Source organism: Salvelinus fontinalis, chromosome 23 (genome assembly GCF_029448725.1).
Source record: "Salvelinus fontinalis isolate EN_2023a chromosome 23, ASM2944872v1, whole genome shotgun sequence".
Taxonomy (NCBI): domain Eukaryota; kingdom Metazoa; phylum Chordata; class Actinopteri; order Salmoniformes; family Salmonidae; genus Salvelinus; species Salvelinus fontinalis.
This window is the reverse complement of record NC_074687.1, coordinates 34,384,686-34,405,738: the sequence shown is the minus strand read 5'-3', so window position 1 is coordinate 34,405,738 and position 21,053 is coordinate 34,384,686. Positions and strand designations below refer to the sequence as shown.

The 21,053-nt window shown below is 44.1% G+C and overlaps 1 protein-coding gene across 4 annotated transcripts in view; it reads left to right on the top strand.

The window, feature by feature from the left end:
* LOC129821188 (methyl-CpG-binding domain protein 5-like) overlaps positions 1 to 20,541 on the top strand; it is a 59,217-nt gene extending 38,676 nt beyond the window's left edge. For all 4 annotated transcript variants that reach the window (XM_055878548.1, XM_055878550.1, XM_055878547.1 and 1 more), the window contains 8 exons: positions 1,302 to 1,404; positions 1,599 to 1,773; positions 2,450 to 4,687; positions 13,909 to 14,183; positions 15,073 to 16,119; positions 17,308 to 17,384; positions 17,488 to 17,563; positions 17,713 to 20,541. In XM_055878548.1, the coding sequence (XP_055734523.1) occupies positions 1,302 to 1,404; positions 1,599 to 1,773; positions 2,450 to 4,687; positions 13,909 to 14,183; positions 15,073 to 16,119; positions 17,308 to 17,384; positions 17,488 to 17,563; positions 17,713 to 17,775 (4,054 nt within the window). In that variant the 3' untranslated portion in view covers positions 17,776 to 20,541. The remainder of the gene's footprint in view (positions 1 to 1,301; positions 1,405 to 1,598; positions 1,774 to 2,449; positions 4,688 to 13,908; positions 14,184 to 15,072; positions 16,120 to 17,307; positions 17,385 to 17,487; positions 17,564 to 17,712) is intronic.
* Positions 20,542 to 21,053: the final 512 nt, after the last annotated feature.

Sequence of the window (21,053 nt, the reverse complement as noted above, 5' to 3'; positions counted from 1 at the left end):
AGGAACAGTGGCATCTAGAGGGCAAAACCTGGTTCTTTCACACTCATTTATGGGGGGGGCAAGCGACTTATATGGCATATTTCTCTGAACAGTGGGGGGAAAAACATCACCAAGCTCACTATGAATAGATTACATAGTATGAATAAACAGTACTCCAAGCCGCAGCTTCATACTACTTGTTAAACATAGAGAACTGATACTGTACACTGGCCGTTGGGGTGGGCTTGGTATGGGGTTTGGGGGAGTCCATGGGTAGCTTTTGTCCATTCATTTGGAATCCTCACGTCTTAATCTTTGTTGAGAAGAGGTTCGGTCCAAATCGGATGATTGGTACTATTGTTTATTGAGTAGTTTACGAATCCAACAAATTGAAATGGGCAATCAATCAATCAACTGTCTGCAATCAATTAACTTAATTTTTCAGGGATAAAATTATCTTTCAACAAAATAATGTTGCAGGAATGCTTATCTTATCTGTTTCTAATTACAGAAACAATTTCAGATGAATCTGGGATGGTGGGTGACAATCCTCTTTCTTGTGCTTTTTGAGGTGGAACGACTTGTCATATCTGTCTTTTACCCTAATAAGGCTGACCACAATAATGCGATAGTCCATGACCTTTATTGAAAGGCAGACAAAAGTCACTTCTATCCATTTTCTGTCCATGGGGTTGAAGGGAAGTGTTTCAACACCAGAGCTAGTCAAGCATAACACCTTCCAGAGAGTCTAATATTACCTCCCTCCCTCTTCATATGAAGTATATTCCCTCTCTGGTGGGCAGATCTGGGCTACATGGCCTTGAGCAGAAGAATGTTTGAGATCAGTGACTGTCTCATACAGAGAAAATTGTTCTCTGAAAAACTATGAAATGCTGTCGGGAGCCATGTTTTATGGCACCATAATTCCACCCACCAGCTGCTTTTCTCTCCCTTACTTTCATTGAGTTTGAAATTAATGTGTTTTTTTACTTTCGAACCAAGCCTTTTAAGCTGATGGCACTTGTCATTATAAAGGTGAGCTGTTTTCATGGTATTGTGTTCCTCCTATGTTTTGGGAGATTAGCTTTTTTGCTGTGACTGACTACTTTATCCAGGTCATTTGATATAATTGAATGTGTATGGTTTTGTCCGAAATGGTACCTTATTCCCCCCGTATAGCGCACTACTTTTAACCAGAACCACTATAGGCCTACTGTGGGAATAGGGGGGCATTTCAGATGCAAACTGTCTTTTTTATTTAGCTATGGTTGTTCTATGCTGTTACATTGGTCACTCACAATCTCTCCTCTTCCACATTCCAGTCCCAGTGGCTTAGTCCTAGCCTGTCTGGAGCAGGTGAAGAGCTACCTGCTGACTGATGGCACCTGTAAGTGTGGCCTGGAGTGTCCTCTCATCATTCATAAGGTGAGCAAGCCTGAATGTGGGGCCAGTCCTGGTAGATGGGTCATTAAGTTCAAAGGAAAATGCACTACATACACTACTGAACACTAACACACTTCTTACTGTAGCCAGGACTGGAGGAGAGAGGAAGTAACACATGTATAGTGTATTGATAAGAGTAGGCACACACAGACGCTAACATCTTTCACTCCCCTCAGATATTCAACTTTGACACCGGGGCGGCTGTCAAGCAGAGGACTGCTGAGGATGCCAGAGCCGATGCGAATGTCACCAAGCTGTGTATCCACAAGAGGAAGGTCATCACCGTGGCAACCCTGCACAGGAGCATGGAGTCAACACACCCCGCTCTGGCCAGTCAGGGTGTTGGCACTGGTATGTGGAAAACATATTGTCATTCTGAGATGCAAACTAGCTCCCTAGGAAAGATCCATCCATTTGTGTGACTTATGAGACATTGAACTTCATAATCAATATCTGATCAAATTCTGAAATAGGCCTAAACACCAGTCCTTTATGATATTTAGCATAAGGGCGTCATTTGATGATGAAAGCCAATGTCACTTAATGGCTTTTACTCTCCAATCGGTGTCACTTGATATAATGACATGACAATCTGTGCTTTCTCAGCAAGTCTTGTTCTGTTTTAACATATTGCCATATAGAAATTTTAAATGAAAGAGAATAACCTTGTGACTTATTGAGACCAGCTCAGACAGAAATCATCTGCTCTGTGCAGTATTTTCACAGCAAAGGACTGCAGTGAATTGCTGCTCTATCAGCATGTTATAAAAAAGAAGCGAAAATGTGACGCTGTCTGAAGAACATGTATACACATATCATTTGGATTCAACTGTCTGCTTAGTTGCTGTTTTATGTTTGTTCTAAAGATCGGGTTTCTGTAGTCAATTCAGAACTGTTTTTGGTTTATTTGTTTTGGGATTTTCTGTAAGGTCTGAATTGACAATGCTGAATTAATTACATATAATTATCTCATCTGAGACGATAAAAGTAATTTCAAAGATTGATACAAGTTTACTTTGCTTTGCAGGCACTGCAGCTATGGGTCCTTTGAGTCATCAAGCAATAAGGAACAATATGCACAATGGTCCACCCAACTCTGTGGCTCATGATGGCAGGAATCCCAACAAGACAGGAATGTCAGTATCTGGTCAACAGTACTATAACCATGAACTGGGTTCTCCCCCTCAGAGGGATCTGTACTTGGGGTACAGCAGGACAAGGCTGGGGGGCAGCGAACACAGTAGCCAACAACGGTCACCCTATCACAGCCGCCACCGTGTCCTGCTCAGCCCCTCCTCCTCCACCTCATGTTGCTCACAGCATTATGGTGATAGGGTTCCCTCCCCAAGGACTGAACCTCTGGGGAGTCCTGACCCCAATATGCTTGGTTTTCATGGAGCTTGCAGCCCAGGCTCTGTCCATATGAACGGTGATCGTTTTACCCGTCTCTCACCACCCAGTATCCTGCACCACGGCTCGCCTTCGGCCTCCCAGCCCTCGTGTGCCATGTCAGAAAGGACTAATGTACCAAATTCCCCTGCCGTCAATGCCAAAAGCCTCAATATGCAGAAGCCCTCCTGCAGCTTCCCCCACGACTTTCAACACAAGCCCCAGCCTGCATGCCACCCACAGTCGCACTTTTCCCTGTCTCAGCTCCCTCCCTGCATCCTGCAAAAAAAGCAGGTGACCTCTGAGAAGGACCCTCTTGGTATCCTGGACCCAATTCCAAGCAATGCTCCTAACCAGGGTCCCTTAGTGCCAAACATATCTGGCCTCCAACACAATGCCCAATCTCAGGTACCACCAATGAATGTAAACATCCCCCCTGCCAGTGTCCCTTTGCCCAGCAACCTGCCCTTGCCAACTGGGAAGTCTGGACCTGTTGGGCATGGCCATAGGGTCCAGCACCACCCTACCCTGTCATCCGCCTCATCCTCACCTATCATGTCCCCAGCACATATGGCTGGGCCTGTCCTCGCCAAGGTGGAGTCACCCCACCGCTCACGTTGCTTATCCAGTTCTTCTGAACATGGTAGCTTCGCTCACCCCACGGGGCTCCAGGTTCCTTGTGGGGTTTCAAAGCCACTTCCCCGGTCTTCTCAGGCCTCATCGGGGTCCCCTCGACCTGCAATGCCACGAAGTTCTGCATATAAGATGGACAAACTCCATCACTTGAACGATACCCCCAACCAACTGCCAGGGGGGATGAACATTGGTCTAAGCAGGCATCCCAACTCCATGTACCGTCCAGCTCCCGGATCTGATAGTATCCTTCAAAAGAATCACTCGGTAGGTATGCCCCTTAACCAGATGTTAGATCAGCAGAATCCTGCTTCCTTCCCAGCAAGTAGTCTACTTTCAGCAGCAGCGAAAGCACAGCTAGTAAATCAAAACAAACATACCGACAGCACATTGGATGCAAACGCAGAGGCTCGCAGTAGCAGCAGTTTGGGACACCCAGGGCTAGTTGGTGGAGGCAGAGGTCGGAACCTAGATGGACACAGCACTTTAAACCAGAGATATCTACCTAATCCTGGGCCGTTGGCGAGCGAATTTCAAAGCGGAAGAGCAGCACTAAGAGACAAACTCATGGGTATGGTTCAGCAGAGAGAGGCAAATCGCAAGCGCAAACTATCCAGTGATGGCAGCAGTGGTGGCATCAACAATGACAGGGCTTTCGACGTGCTCAAGCATCCGATGGGTGGCTCTGGATCTAGTTCATCTAGCTTTCCAGTGACATTGAGGAGAATGTTGCAGCAGGGTTGTTTGCCCCCAAACACCTCCATGGCCCAGCTACTCCAGTCCATGAGCCACCAAAGTGCCCACAATGGGCCAAGCCATGTGGGCCAAAGCCCGGCCAGATCTGGCAAATCTCCCTTCTTGGAGGAAGCTTTGCCTCAGATGTCGACTTTGCAGCAGAGCTTGCAGGGGCATCATATCCAGGGCAGAGCGAAGATCCGTGGCTTCCAGAACATGAACAGTGAAGGTCAGATTTCAGGCCAGGATCTAAACATGGAGCAGTTCAACAGGCCAATAAACCAAATGCAGGACCCCGCCTTAACTGGAAACTTTGAGGTGTTGGGTTACAATGGTGGACAACATGCAGCCATTGGGTCGATGCAGGGAAACCCAAACCCTCACCAACAGCAGCAGTTTGGACTTTATCAGAAACCATCCCAGGCGCAAGGCAACCCCCAAATCAGAGGCAGGGCAGGATTGCCTCCCATGATGTCCAATGGCGGGGTCCAAGCCCTCTCTGAGTCAGGTAAGCAGCTGTTTCTCCTTGATTTTGTTGACTATTGTCTTCTTATCCTAGGTGTAGCAAAATCATAGATTTATATTATGTTTTATGTCAATAGTCTCTATTTATATACATTTTTGTTGAAAAAGCAAGGGCTGCAATGTGTGTTGTGCCCCTTTGTGGCGAACATTGGTAGTTTTTGTCTATTGAAAATAATTGGATATAGCCTACTTTATTACAATGATCCATCTAGATGTTTGGGGCAAAAAAAAACCATTGTGAATTAGGCTACTACCTTATGAATATGACCATCTTTTTGCATAAAACTATTTATCCTTGTCATTAAATTCAGTCTCATGTTGTTGCCGTCTTTGTCACTTGCACTCTTTAAGTATCTTTTATCAAATTGCTGACAGCAAAACATTTTCTGCTGCACAGCCAAATGAAAGTGAGCTATTTAAAGCCAGCGTGCAAGACCTCTTTAAAGGCAAAAATGTTTTACAAACAGGCAGACAAAAATGTTCAGATATGTTTTTCTACTTGTTTCTCACATCAGACCTTATTTTTCCTGCTTTTTTGTTCTTGTTCTAATTTATTTAACCCATTTTCAGCTGAACTAAGTCATATTCTCAAACAATGATTTAACTTAAAGCCTCAGACACACCAAGGATACTGGTGTGTTGTCACCCTTGGATAAGCCTCGTTAAAAGGCTTGTCCGATTTCAAAAAAGCTTTTCGGCGGAAGCAGAACATATCATTATGTTAGGTCAGCAACTAGTCACAGAAAGCATACAGCGATTTTCCAACCAAAGAGAGGAGTCACAAAAAGCAGAAATATTGATAAAATTAATCACTAACCTTTGATATTCTTCATCAGATGACACTCCCGGGACAACATGTTACACAATACATGTATGTTTTGTTCGATCAAGTTCATATTTATATCCAAAAACCTCAGTTTACATTTGGCTTTGCATCCAACACATCCCGTGAATTTGCACAGAGCCACGTCAAATACAGAAATACTCATAATAAACATTGATAAAAGATACAAGTGTTATTCACAGATTTAAAGATATACTTCTCCTTAATGCAACCGCTGTGTCAGATTTCAAAAAAACTTTACGGAAAAAGCAAACCATGCAATAATCACGCTCAGAGACCAACACAATCCAAGAAGATATCCGCCATGTTGGAGTCAACATAAGTCAGAAATAGCATTCTAAATATTCACTTACCTTCGATGATCTTCGTCAGAATGCACTCCCAGGAATCCCAGTTCCATAATAAATGTTTGATTTGTTTCATAAAGTCCATTTATGTCCAAATTCCTCCTTGTTGTTCGCGCGTTCAGTACACAATCTAAACTCACGACGCGCGGGCAGGTCCAGGCAAAAGTTCAGACGAAAAGTCATATTACAGTCCATAGAAACATGTCAAACGATGTATAGAATCAATCTTTAGGATGTTTTTAACATAAATCTTCAATAATGTTCCAACCGGAGAATTCCTTTGTCTTCAGAAAACCAATGGAACAGAGCTCGCTCTCACGTGAACGAGTGTCACGAGCTCAAGGCATTCTGGCAGACCTCTGACTCATTCCCCTATCATTTGGCCCCACCTCACAGTAGAAGCATCAAACAAGGTTCTAAAGACTGTTGACATCTAGTGGAAGCCTTAGGAAGTGCAACATGACCCATATCCCACTGTATCTTAGTAGGGAATGAGTTGAAAAACGACCAACCTCAGATTTCCCACTTCCTGGTTGGATTTTTTCTCAGGTTTTTGCTTGCCATATGAGTTCTGTTATACTCAGACATCATTCAAACAGTTTTAGAAACTTATGAGTGTTTTCTATCCAAATCTACTAATAATATGCATATATTAGCAACTGGGACTGAGTAGCAGGCAGTTTACTCTGGGCACGCTTTACATCCAAAAATGAAAATGCTGCCCCCTATCCATAACAAGTTAAGCGACGTTTGGCTTGTGTGTGCTGTAGATAGCGAATGTTAGCTAATAAGAAAGTTATGCTAATGTTGCTAGCTAGCTAGAATTTGTATTAAACCCTTGTTGATACTAGCCAGATGGGCACAACTAGATAACCAGTGTAGTTAGCAACATAATTAAATAGCAAGGGATTCATTTTTGAATAAAGCAACTGCCTGTTAGCTGCCGAGAGTCTGTGCAGTACGTAAACTCACTCACTTTTGTATATCGCCTTGGTCCGTACATTTGACCTTATTTTAGCGCCCCATAAACGTAATGCTTCCAGATCAACTGTAATATCAATACCGTTGCAAAGCACAATTTCTCCCCTTTCCAACAAAATTAATGACATGACCTCCAAGCTGCCCATTTGTGCATAATTCAAGAAGGCAATGAGCTCCGTCGGGTCTTTTTAAAAATGGCAGGTGGGGAAGCGAAACTAATGCATGGTAGTGAGAAGGAGAGGAGATGTGTGGGAAAACGTATTTTTTTCACTCAATCTGTCCAACTTATCACCTTATCGCCTCTAAAATGTAAGTAAAACACTATAAAGAGTTTATATAATGTGTCATTACATACCTATTTGAAGGTTTGTGTCTAATTTTTTTCCGGGTTTTTAGGGCGGTGCTAAAGTGATCTTCAGAAGTTAACAGCGGCTTTGAGAGTCATGATCGCTTACAGTGATGACGCAAAAAATGACTTGGTATCCCCCCTTATCCCCGTCACTGTCCATTTCTTGTTTTTAAACTGTACGTTACGGCATGTCACGTCACGATGTAATGGAGGGTCAGTTTTTTTCTACTTTTCTCCAATACTATAGAGCCATTACCATGTCGATCAGCGCTTGAATAGAAACGTAGTTCACACCCCAGATTTTGAAGTCAACACAGTCGCTACAGTCCCATTAGTTTTCTTTGCAGCCTCGTTTGAATGTCGCGGTTGCGCACATTTGTACGGAATGGGGTGAGTTTACGTTAGCTAGCTAGCTATTTTGTGCTAATTGCCAAATGGTGATGCTAATCGTTTAGCTAACTTTAGTTTAGCTAGCAAGCGAACTGACATTGGTAGTATGCGGTAATGGTGAGTGAATTACAGTATTTATTAACATTGCTAGATAGCTAGCTTGGTAAAGCATTTAGTGTTGTGTACAATGTGCTGCACTTACCACCCCATTTGTTTCATATGAAGTGTGTGTGACTGCCTGGCTCATTTAGCAAGCTAACGTTTGCTAGCTAGCTAACTAATGAGCAAGTTCACATTTATCAGACCCAACAACAACAACAACAACAAAGTTCAAGCACAAAACGTATTAGCTCGATGTAAAAGATGTAGACTTGCTCTAGAAAAAAAAGGTGTATTATGCAGCTTTAATGTTTTAGTAAAAACAATATTGTTGAAAAGGGGTTGGATTGCACTGGGAAAAGTGCCCTCTTGTGTAATATTGATCTAATTGCTGGGATGGTTTGCCCTAAATGGTTTTAGGTAGTTGGGAGGATGAGTGGGATATAAACTCTGCCACCAGATTAATATACACAGAACAAAAGTATAAACGCAACATATAAAGTTTTATCCCATGTTTCAGGAGCTGAAATAAAAGATCCCAGAAAATGTCCATATGCACAAAAAGCTTATTTCTCTCAATTGTTGTGCACAAATTTGTTTACATCCCTGTTAGTGAGCATTTCTCCTTTGCCAAGATAATCCATCCACCTGACAGATGTGGCATATCAACAAGCTGATTAAACAGCATGATCATTACACAGATGTGGCAAGTTTTGAGGGAGTGTGTAATTGACATGCTGACTGCAGGAATGTCCACCCGAGCTGTTGCCTGATAATTTAATGTTTATTTCTCTACCATAAGGTGACTCCAGTGTCATTTTAGAGAATTTGGCAGTACATCCAACCAGCCTCACAACCGCAGACCACGTGTATGGCGTTGTGTGGATGAGCGGTTTGCTGATGTTCACAACGCTGACAGAGTGCCCCATGGTGGTGGTGAGGTTATGGTATGGACAGGAATAAGCTACGGACAATGAACACAATTTGGATTTTATCGATGGCAATTTTTGAATGCACAGAAATACCGTGACGAGATCCTGAGGCCCATTTTATTTATTTTTTAAGTTATCTGTAACCAACAGATTGTCACGTTCCTGACCTGTTTTCTGTTAGTTTTTGTATGTGTTAGTTGGTCAGGACGTGAGTTTGGGTGGGCAGTCTATGTTTTCTGTTTCTATGTTGGTTAATGGGTACCTAATATGGCTCTCAATTAGAGGCAGGTGTTTTTCATTTCCTCTGATTGAGAGTCATATTAAGGTAGGTGTTTTCACACTGTTTGTTGTGGGTGGTTGTCTCCTGTGTCAGTATGTTACGCCACACGGGACTGTTCTCGGTATGTTTGTTCGTTCGGTTTTTGTGTAGTCAGTTTTCCTGTTATTGCGTTCTTCGTGTTTCATGTAAGTTCGTCGTCCAGGTCTATCTACATTCGTTTTGTTATTTTGTTAGTTTATTCAAGTATAGTTCGTTTTCTGTCTTCGTTGTTTTGTCGTGTCTTCAATAAATCATGTCATTTCACAACGCTGCGCCTTGGTTCAATCCATGCTCCTCCTCTTTGGATGAAGAGGAGGAGGACTACCGTTACAGAACCACCCACCAAATTAGAACCAAGCAGCATATGTTCGAGCAGTGGAAATCACAGGACTACTGGACTTGGGAGGACGAGCTGGATGGAAAAGGTCCATGGGCACAGCCGGGAGAATATCGCCGTCCCAAAGCTGAGCTGGAGGCAGCGAAAGCAGAGGGGCGGCGATATGAGGAGGCAGCAAGGAGACGTGGCTGGAAAACGGAGCTCAAAACCGGATTTATGAAGGTACGCGGCTAGCACGGAAGCCCGTGAAGAAACTCCAAAAATTTATTGGGGGGAGGGTAAGAGGTAGTGGGCCAAGGGCAGGTAGGAGACCTGCGCCCACTTCCCAGGCTAACCGTGGTGAGCGGGAGTACGGGCAGACACCGTGTTACGCAGTAGAGCGCACGGTGTCTCCTGTACGTGTGCACAGCCCGGTGCGGGTTATTCTACCTCCCCGCACTGGTAGGGCTAGATTGGGCATTGAGCCAGGTGCCATGATGCCGGCTCAACGTGTCTGGTCTCCAGTGCGTCTCCTCGGGCCGGCATACATGGCACCAGCCTTACGCATGGTGTCCCCGGTTCGCCTACATAGCCCGGTGCGGGTTATTCCACCTCCCCGCACTGGTCGGGCGACGGGGAGTATTCAACCAGGTAAGGTTGGGCAGGCTCAGTGCTCAAGGTAGCCAGTACGCTTGCACGGTCCGGTATTTCCGGCGCTACCTCCCCGCCCCAGCCCAGTACTACCAGTGCCGGTACCACGCACCAGGCAAATAGTACGCTTTGAGAGTCCAGTGTGCCCTGTCCCTGCTCCCCGCACTAGGCTTGAAGTGCGTGTCTCCAGTCCGGTGCCTCCAGTTCCGGCACCACGCACCAGGCCTACAGTGCGTCTCAGCCGGCCAGAGTCTGCCGTCTGCCCAACGGCGCCTGAACTGTCCGTCTGCCAAGCGCCGCATAAACTGCCCGTCTGTATTGAGCCTTCAAAGCCGCCCATCTGCCATGAGCCTGCAAAGCCGCCCGTCTGCCATGAGCCTGCAGAGCCGCCCGTCTGCCATGAGCCTACAGAGCCTTCCGCCAGACAGGAGCCGCTAGAGCCTTCCGCCAGACAGGAGCCGCTAGAGCCTTCCGCCAGACAGGAGCCGCTAGAGCCTTCCGCCAGACAGGAGCCGCTAGAGCCTTCCGCCAGACAGGAGCCGCTAGAGCCTTCCGCCAGACAGGAGCCGCTAGAGCCTTCCGCCAGACAGGAGCCGCTAGAGCCTTCCGCCAGACAGGAGCCGCTAGAGCCTTCCGCCAGACAGGAGCCGCTAGAGCCTTCCGCCAGACAGGAGCAGCCAGAGCCTTCCGCCAGACAGGAGCAGCCAAAGCCTTCCGCCAGACAGGATCAGTCTGAGCCATCCGTCTCCGCAGCGCCGTCTGAGCCATCCGTCTCCTCAGCGCCATCTGAGCCATCCGTCTCCTCAGCGCCATCTGAGCCATCCGTCTCCTCAGCGCCATCTGAGCCATCCGTCTCCTCAGCGCCATCTGAGCCATCCGTCTCCCCAGCGCCGTCTGAGCCGCCCGTCTGTCCCGAGCCGTCAGAGCCGTTAGTCAGTCAGGAGCCGCTAGAGCCATTCGTCAGTCAGGATCTGCCAGAGCCGCCAACCAGACAGGATCTGCCAGAGCCGCCAACCAGACAGGATCTGCCAGAGCCGCCAACCAGACAGGATCTGCCAGAGCCGCCAACCAGACAGGATCTGCCAGAGCCGCCAACCAGACAGGATCTGCCAGAGCCGCCAGCGAGCCATGAGCGTCCAGAGCCGCCAGCGAGCCATGAGCGTCCAGAGCCGCCAGCGAGCCATGAGCGTCCAGAGCCGCCAGCGAGCCATGAGCGTCCAGAGCCGCCAGCGAGCCATGAGCGTCCAGAGCCGCCAGCCAGCCATGAGCGTCCAGAGCCGCCAGCCAGCCATGAGCGTCCAGAGCCGCCAGCCAGCCATGAGCGTCCAGAGCCGCCAGCCAGCCATGAGCGTCCAGAGCCGCCAGCCAGCCATGAGCGTCCAGAGCCGCCAGCCAGCCATGAGCGTCCAGAGCCGCCAGCCAGCCATGAGCGTCCAGAGCCGCCAGCCAGCCATGAGCGTCCAGAGCCGTCAGCCAGCCATGAGCGTCCAGATCCGTCAGCCAGCCCGGAGCTGCCAGTAATCCAGAACTGCCCCTCAGTCCAGAGCTGTCTCTCTGTCCGGAGCTGCCTTTCAGTCCGGAGTTGCCCCTCTATCCTGAGCTATCTCTCTATCCTGAGCTATCTCTCTATCCTGAGCTATCTCTCTATCCTGAGCTATCTCTCTATCCTGAGCTATCTCTCTATCCTGAGCTATCTCTCTATCCTGAGCTATCTCTCTATCCTGAGCTATCTCTCTATCCTGAGCTATCTCTCTATCCTGAGCTATCTCTCTATCCTGAGCTACCTCTCTATCCTGAGCTACCTCTCTATCCTGAGCTACCTCTCTATCTCGACCTACCTCGCTGTCCTGAGCTACCTTGTCTTGGTGTTGCCCCTTATATTAGGTGGGTGGAGAAAGAGGGTGGTCATTCTAAGGGGTGAGATGAAAGCTGGGATTGACTATGGTGGGGTGGGGACCTCGCCCTGAGCCTGAGCCACCACCGTGGTCAGATGCCCACCCAGACCCTCCCCTAGACTTTGTGCTGGTGCGCCCGGAGTTTGCACCTTAAGGGGGGGGTTATGTCACGTTCCTGACCTGTTTTCTGTTAGTTTTTGTATGTGTTAGTTGGTCAGGACGTGAGTTTGGGTGGGCAGTCTATGTTTTCTGTTTCTATGTTGGTTAATGGGTACCTAATATGGCTCTCAATTAGAGGCAGGTGTTTTTCATTTCCTCTGATTGAGAGTCATATTAAGGTAGGTGTTTTCACACTGTTTGTTGTGGGTGGTTGTCTCCTGTGTCAGTATGTTACGCCACACGGGACTGTTCTCGGTACGTTTGTTCGTTCGGTTTTTGTGTAGTCAGTTTTCCTGTTATTGCGTTCTTCGTGTTTCATGTAAGTTCGTCGTCCAGGTCTATCTACATTCGTTTTGTTATTTTGTTAGTTTATTCAAGTATAGTTCGTTTTCTGTCTTCGTTGTTTTGTCGTGTCTTCAATAAATCATGTCATTTCACAACGCTGCGCCTTGGTTCAATCCATGCTCCTCCTCTTCGGATGAAGAGGAGGAGGACTACCGTTACACAGATACATATCTGTATTCCCAGCCGTGAAATCCATAGATTGGGGCCTAGTGAATTTATTTCAATTGACTGATTTCCTCATATGAACTGTATACTTATTGTCTCTGTCATTTTATTTTTGGGTGATAAGTAATATGCAACGGCTAGTCAGTATTTCCCCTGGGATTTCTTTCAGCATCGGTGGCAAGGGTAGCTAAATGAATTACTACATGTAGTGGCATTTAGTCTAGATACATTCTCTTAGCTCTAGTTTGATTATATGATGTTTAGTTGACTTCTGATGTACGCAATGGCTTGGGATTGTTGGGATTGCAGATAGCCGGCAGTAGCACAAGAAAAGGGAAATAATATATTTGAATTGGGACTCGTGAGCTCCACTCCACTTGAATGGAGCTTGCATTTCCTTTTGATATGTGCACTTATCGGGAGTCGAATGTATCTAGACAGCTGAGCCTTTAGTGTAGGCTAATTACATTAGGTGGATCTTGTATTTTATGCACTTTCACAGTAATATCAAAAAAGTCACTAGTGAGCTACCAGAAAGTAGGGAGCGCTTACCCTTGCAGTGAGAGCCACTCATCCATAAACATGGGATGCATTTCTGTTTCGATACAGGAGCTCCACACAAATGATCACATTCACTTCGTGTCCAAGCTCTGTGGATTCAGGAAATGTCCTCCGAAACCGTCAGTTAGCGGATCGTGGTGGCTACTGGCTACTTTGTTGAGGTTTGTCAACCGTTTTTGTAAAATGAACCTTTTATTTCAAAAGCATTAGAATCCTAATTTTGTCACTCACTGCTACTTCTCCTGTTCTACACCAAATCCCTTGCTGACGATGTTGAGGTAATGTATGGATATCCATCTATGGCTGGGCTTCTAGAAGTGTATATCCAAGATTTATATACTCATAGATTTTTCTTGATTTAAGAGTCAGGAGCTATATTTTGTCTGAAATACCTATAATTGGCAAGAAGTTTCAGTCTGTAGTCAGGGAAGCCCAACTGAACCACAGTTGACCACTTTGGTTTACATTTCAACAACATATTCTTCTTTATTTTCTCACTTATCTTGTCTGTTTCAGTTTACTGTCTTATTTGTTCAATCAAGTCCTCACAAATCAGGGGAAGTAAATGGGAGTAAACTTTGGGCTCAACTTTTTTTGTTTTTTACTTCCACACTATTCTCTCTTACTGTCCCTTTGGTTTGCTTATCTTTGAAAAAACTCAATTAGCTTGGAGTGGTGTTGTCCTCATGATCAGATCTTCCTCTACTCCCGCTCCCTCACTTCACTCTTCATTCTCGCACCTTTCTCACGCCTCTTCTCTCTCTCTCCTCTCTCTCTCTCTCTCTCTCTCTCTGTCTCTCTGTCTCTCTGTCTCTCTGTCTCTCTGTCTCTCTGTCTCTGTGTGTATGCAGGTGAGGTCAGTAGTTCTCTGAGCTGTGAGCTGAGGCAGGCCCGAGAGGAGAGTCTTCAGTCTCTCATCAGGAACAGCCAGGCCCATACACTGCAACAACAGAGACAGCACCCACTTGTTCAGGGCCAACATCAGGGTCTGTCCCAGGGTCCGGGTAAGCACTCCATACAGGGCCAGCTGCAGCACAGATTCCAGTGCCAAGGCTCCCACCCTGATGCCCCTCGCCCTGATGATGCCTCCTCCAACCCCATGAACAGCCTCCTTCAGAGCTTCCAGGTCAGACATTCTGTTTTCTTCCAGTTCAAGCCCCAAAATAATTGTGGTGACTTTCTGTGTATTTGGATGTTTGTTTGGTAGTTTAGGGATGTTTATTGTTGATTTCCCTTCAACATTTCTTGAATGACGCATGAAAAAAGTAACAATTGGGCTGACGGAAACATGAAATGCCAGTACAATTTAAAAAATGCCGACAGACAATTTGTTTGTTCGACATGGTGGGACATTTCAGAAAAATATATTATGCGTGAAATGGCAGTGGAAATGTCTTGTGCAAATATTGATATAATAACCATTATATCGAAGTAAACTTGGAGTCACACAATGATATGTTGTGTGGTCCTCCCACTACGACTTGGGAAACCGTGCAGTTTAGGCTACAGATTAAATGAATTATGATTAACTTCACAGGGTGGTGAATGTGCAAGATGATGAGCTTGATGCTCCTTTCCAATAAATATCAAGGGTCATGTTCTGGTGACATGATGATCGATGCTTGGCTGCTGTTTCACAAATACAAATAATATTGCTCTTATCCATAATAATCTCATAATGTAGTTAGCCTACCCACAGTATCTGCGAGGTGTTGGCTACAAGCGCATGTGCCAACACCTCGCACATTTTGCTATATAACGTAACAGTTTTGTTGACAAAACCATCAGCACAGATGAAAATGCGATGGAAACCCATCTAACTTGTATTTTTCTTCTGGTGCATGGGAATTTAACAGCAAAAGTTTTTTTCATGTGCACTATGTCATCACGCACAGCTTTTATCCGCAAAAAGTCTGTTTGATGGAAACATCCCTTGCGTGAAAATATGTCGCAAATTGGATGGAAACCTTGCTACTTTCAACATGTTTGAACCTCTCCCTCTCTTTTTGTTACAGGTAGATTTGCCTGAGACGATTCCACTGCCAAACAGAACTATGATGAGTCGACCGGGGATGATGTCCATGTCCCAACCCGGTGCCCCTTGTCTCCAGGAGGGTCATCAAGAATACCAGGCTGCCCAGGACCTTTCAGGTGGTGGGGGAGAAGTTATTGATACCATCCACAGGGCAGCGATGGGCACGGCCAGCAAGAGCACGTTTAATGTCATCACATCAACAGGTGCTAGCGGTACCTTCGCTGCTTCTGTTTTCGGCGAGCCTGTCGACCTCTCCCATGCGGTTAACTCTGTCATTCATGGCCCCCTTCGCTCATATCAGGAGCCAGTGCCAGAGCCCCGACACCAACCCAAGGTGGGTCGGCCACGCAAGAAGACACCTGACAGGAACAACAGCTTCTCCCCTGTTGCTATGGAAGCTCCTGCCAGATTCCACTCGCTGCGACACGGAGCCCAGAGAAGACAATGGGATGGGCAGGCGGAGGGCCAGGAGCAGGCTGGTCTGTGGCGTAATGACAAGCTCCTCCAACCGCTTTCCTTAGCCCAGAGCAGAAACGGCACCTACCCAGAGAGGCCCAAAAGTCAGGCCCAGGTGCACTTAGGCCCTCAGGATCAAACAACACTGCACTTCCCCAGTCACTTGTATGCCCATATGAACGGCAACGGTAGGGTCCTCACCTCGGGAAGACTACATTCCAGACACCCCGGCCTGTCCCCTGGTTCGTCCTCTGTCCCACCAGAGGGCCTTTTTACCAAGGATTACAGCCACTACAACGAACATCTGAACGGCCAACTCAATAGGAACCACTACAATGGGCATTACAATGGGCACCTGAACGGGAGCCTGAGCGGCGAGGAAGACCTGAGGCCTGGGGACTCTCCCTCCTCCAGTGAGGGGCTCCCGCTCCACCACAAGCCCAGAACTCCGGCCCACTACCCGGGAGATCCACTCTGGGGCCAGGGCAAAGGCTTCCCTCCATGGCCAGGCAAGATTGGGAGCGAGGGGCACATGTACTCCCCTGGGATGGTGAATGACATGCAGGGAAAGGTGAGCTTGTTGTGTACTCAGTGTTTTGTGTCATCAATTATGATTGGTCACATGACTACATCAGATAAAGAAGTGGAGGTCTCTGCCACAATTCCAGCCTCAGTTTCAACACAATTTTACATGAAACTTTTGCTGCTAGTACTACTGTACACATTACCGTTGCAGTTTTTTTGGGGGCAAAATAATGCTTTGTATAAGAGGGGAGTTTTAAAATGTGTAGGCACCAGGCATGGCAAGTCCCTGAAAGATGATATATTCCTCACGAAGAGCATGAGAGGGAGGGAAGATTTCCCACGGTGTTCTGCATTAAAAAACACCCCAATTCTGCCCTGCGACACTGTCAAAAGCCTTTGAGACGCCAAGGAATTAACATCAGGGTAAAACAGCATAATGGGTTTGACACCTTCCCAGAGGTCATTCTACCACCATTTTCACCTGTCTGTCGATATCCATTGCTTGATTTTATTCACTGCCTACTGTGTTTTGTTCTTTTTTTCTCAAGAGCTACTGTTCAGGAACTTCAATGTGGGAATCCTTGGGGGAATGTAGTTTATTACATTTTTCCTGGATTTACCCATATTATTTAGGCTAACATTTGGGCTAGGTGATATTTCAGTTTGGTTTCATGCCTAGTTTGACTGTGCAGATAATATGCAATAGTGGATGAATTTGCCATATCCATCCCTTTTACAAGCTTGTGTGGACAGCTATTTTAATGAATCTGACCCATTGTGTTCAGTAAATACAATTAAAAGCAGTTTGGAAGGATAGGACAAGATGCTGACTTTTTTTTTATTTATTAGAAAATGATTGAATGCTCTTTGTCTTACCTGGCGTTAAAGTAACTTGCAAGTTAGTCATTAGATAATAATGCTTTATTGATGTTGAGTCATTATAATTATGAAATGTGAAATAAAGTTATTTGTTGCTTTGACCTGAGACATTCTGCAAACTCATTTAGAACTTATTTTCTGTGGACAGGGTAATGTGCTTTTGGTTTCACTTGGCTGTGTAATATGCCATTTTAGATTAGTCATTCGTGCATACATTTTACGTATGGGTGGTCCCTGGAATCAAACCCACTACCCTGGTGTTACAAGCGCCATGCACTACCAACAGGTGTTCCTTTGGTAATGTTTTGGTTTCATTCCCCCGGTGTTTGGTAATGTTGTTTCTACTTGCCTTCAGGTAGAGTCAGAGAAGATCCAGAGGACACTAACAGAGGATCTGGACACACTACATAAAGCAAACAAGATAACTAGAAAGTAAATTACCCTAGATGAATATTCTTTATTCTGTCCCTGCACATTGTTTTTATCAGATTAAGGATGAGGATAAAGTAATACAAATATGTTCTCTTTCTTACAGTGGTCGAAAATGGAATAACCACCTAGAGGCTGCTATACAGGAGGCTATGTGTGAGCTGGATAAGATGACAGGCAATGTGAGTATTCCGATTTGGTTATTGTGTGTACTGTACAGACCTCTTTAGAGATTACCTTTGGGTGCCCAAATGTGTGTGTGAGCCTCTCATTATGTCTACAGTCTATCTAAAGATGGTGTCCCCCCCCCCCCATTTCTTTGGTGCACCAGATATCACAGAGAGACAGACAAGTCAAGACCACTAAACCCAAGAGGAGGAAGATCTCCAGATGACAGTAAATGTGTGGACCCTTTGGTGTCCTGCTGGGTAGCGGTCCATCTAGCCAATGGGTCTTGTGTAGCCGATGTGGAATCGCTAGCCAGTGTGTGCAATAGTAGTGACCATTGTCTTCTCTTTTGCATCAGCTTGGTACTTAGTCCAACTGGATTAGTGCTACAATCAGTCAACCCTCCCACCTTGACCACCACCAAGACACCGACAGTGAAGAAAATACAAGAAAGGATGGAGGAACCTAGCTGCAAAATAATAGCTGTGATATATCCACAGCTAGCTTGTCCTTATGGAAAATGAGATTCTACATATAAGGAAATAGTTGGTCCAAATATTTCTGATGCATTTTAGATTATGCACATAGACAAAGGAAAACAGTACAACATTATTTTCAGTGGTTAATTGTATATAGTGTTCAGTTTTGTCGTTGATGAGTTGACTTAATGCTAATTTCTTATGTACATATCAATACAAAACTATATCTGGTTCTCCAATGTTTTTATTTTTCACAAAACGGTGAGGCCAGAAATGTCATTTTTCAAAAGAAAAGCAGCATAAAGGAATTTCTTCTACAGATCTATTGAAACATGCTGTTAAGCATTGAACAGCTGAAGGATTATAATGTTGAACTTCAACAGACACTATATTGTCATTTGCATGCAGCCAGTAAGGATGATCTTGTCCTGCTGGGAAGGCATACAATGTGAGTCCCAAGAAAAGGAAATTGGAAGACTTGAAGATAGACCCACAGTATATCCTTTATCTGAACATAGGACATGCAAATACTTTCTCTTTGTCTTACGTTTCCTTTTCTTTGTTCTTGTTTTATCCATGTTATCCAAGAAAAGAAAAAGCCATCAAGGGAAGGAGTCTGAAATATGCCTCTAAGTTACATTATTTGTACTCCCAAAGTAAAAATGTATTTTCTCTGAATATTTTTGATAAACAGATTTCCTGTGTTATATCTGCAAAATGACTTTGACAGTATGTGTTTGTTCATTTAAAAAAAAAAAATAGTTATTGTAAAGTATAGACTAATTTCTGTGGTATACAGTACATGCATTCTGAAATGAAGTATTCAATAGCAACAGTTGTAATATACAGTTCTGCCACTAGTGTTTAATCTACAATTATGTTCATATTTAAATGGTGCAAAAAGTATTAAGCTGTTTATTTTCTCTATCATATCATGTAATTGAGCATTTCTCTGTGTTTTACCCTTGAATGTGTCATTTCAAGGGTCAAAATGCCTTAATAGTAAGGACTGCACATTTACAGGCCAGAAGAGATCAGTAGTATACTCATTGGTTTTCTTTGCTCTGCAAAACCATTTTAAACGACCCAAGAAAGTATGAGTGAACTTTGATCCGAGCCTTATATCCAATGCTACAATCCCCAGCTGCCAAAGCTATGCCGTATCACAAGTTAGGACTTTAAGTTTCTATTATTTATCTTTGGAATATTCTATTGAATTAGTGGCCTTCATTTTGTTAATTTTCATTGTTTTTTGCTTTTATACTTTATAATTTATTTATGAATCACATATTTATTTGTAGATATACATTGGTTACTTAGCAATAATACTAATGAGAGTTGTACGCTCTGAAAAGCCTTAGAGTATTATATATTTTTCTCTTAAAACAAATGAACAGCCTATATATGGATAAATATTCCATCAGTAGTTTATAAGTATACATTTATATATTTGTGTTTATTTATGAAGTGTACAATTTTAAACACCCAGTATGTGCATATAGTGTTCTTTTTTTCTTACTTGTGTCAACACTGAGTATATACCCACGGCCTGAAGAAATTGTAAAATGTTAATTTTAAAAGAGTGAACTTCATTTTCTGTACTTAATACCCTGACTCAGGAGGGGCACCTTCTGATTTGATCAGTCGTCTTCTGATTTGATCAGTCGTCTTCTGATTTGATCAGTTTTGTGAAAATCTGAAATTGTAAAACTGACAATTTCAGTTGTACTGAAAACATGTACATGTTTGTCTAATTTTTATTATTTAACATACAATATCAAGTCATCTGTGTTCAATCCTAACAGAACAATCCGGCATCCTAAAATGTAATACTCGTTTTAACACTTGGTAACCTAGCTATGTCATCAACATTATATGCATTTTGTTTATAATTATATTGCACTCTTAATCCTAAAATTGGGGGTATATGAAGAGCCCACCCACTAGTCCATGGACAAAGTAAATGTTTATTTATGTCTTCCATTTCAAACTTGTTGTCCATTGTAGTGATCTTGAGTGATTGTGTTTAATGGAATAAATGTTTTGCCCTCCTTATTGAAACAAAATATATTCTAATATTGTTTTTGAATGAGTTATTTATTGAATGTGGTTAAAAAACATATGGTAAAAGCTGAGTGGCCCACGTTGTTTTTGATGGTTTTACAGTGGGAAAAGATTTTACATTTTTGTAAAGTATTTTAATTTTAAATGTGATATGCATTGTTAGTCAATTAGTAATGTAACAGTTACATAATTTAGCACCAACATCAAAGTATCTTTTGTACTTAGTTTTCAGTACATCTTTCTGAATACATAACAGCTGTAGCAATTTCCTTTCCTGCTTCTCTAGCAGAAATGTTTTACATTTAGAAAAGTGTGCCTGAAATTACACGCAGTAAAAGGTGGTTATTATGCTTTGTTCAAAATCTTTTAATGGTGTTTGTTCGAAAGGGATTTACAAATTTGACAAAGTATTGCATTCATTTTGCAATTAAAAAAAAGTATTCTATCAACTGTGGCTTACGTTGTTATATTGTACATGTATGTTAGTCTCTTCCAGTCATTGCATCAGAATGTCCCCTTCAAGCTACTAACTTCAACCCACCTACCCTAATTCGCCACATTTCCAAATACATCTGTGTTTTATATTGCCAGTTTAAGTGTGAAAGACACAATAATATTAGATTTTGTATCAAAAGGATATGTTCTACACACTTAAGTGATCTGTCTATTCTTCGAGAACTACCCTCTGTAACTTTTGAAATGATTGGCAACATTTTTATTGAGCTTAAACCAGATCATATTGGGCTCAACTATTACAAATGACATGGGAACCTGGAATTGGCCTACTTGAAGTGTACTAGTGTTTGGTGTAGGTGAACAATCCCCACAATTATGTTCTACGTGTTTTTCAATACAACTTAAAGTCATACTTTACTAGGCAAATATATGTGTGGAGTTTTATGACTTTTTCATGCATGTTGTATGAGATGCGCGCGCAACACCAGGGCCCATGTTTTTCAGA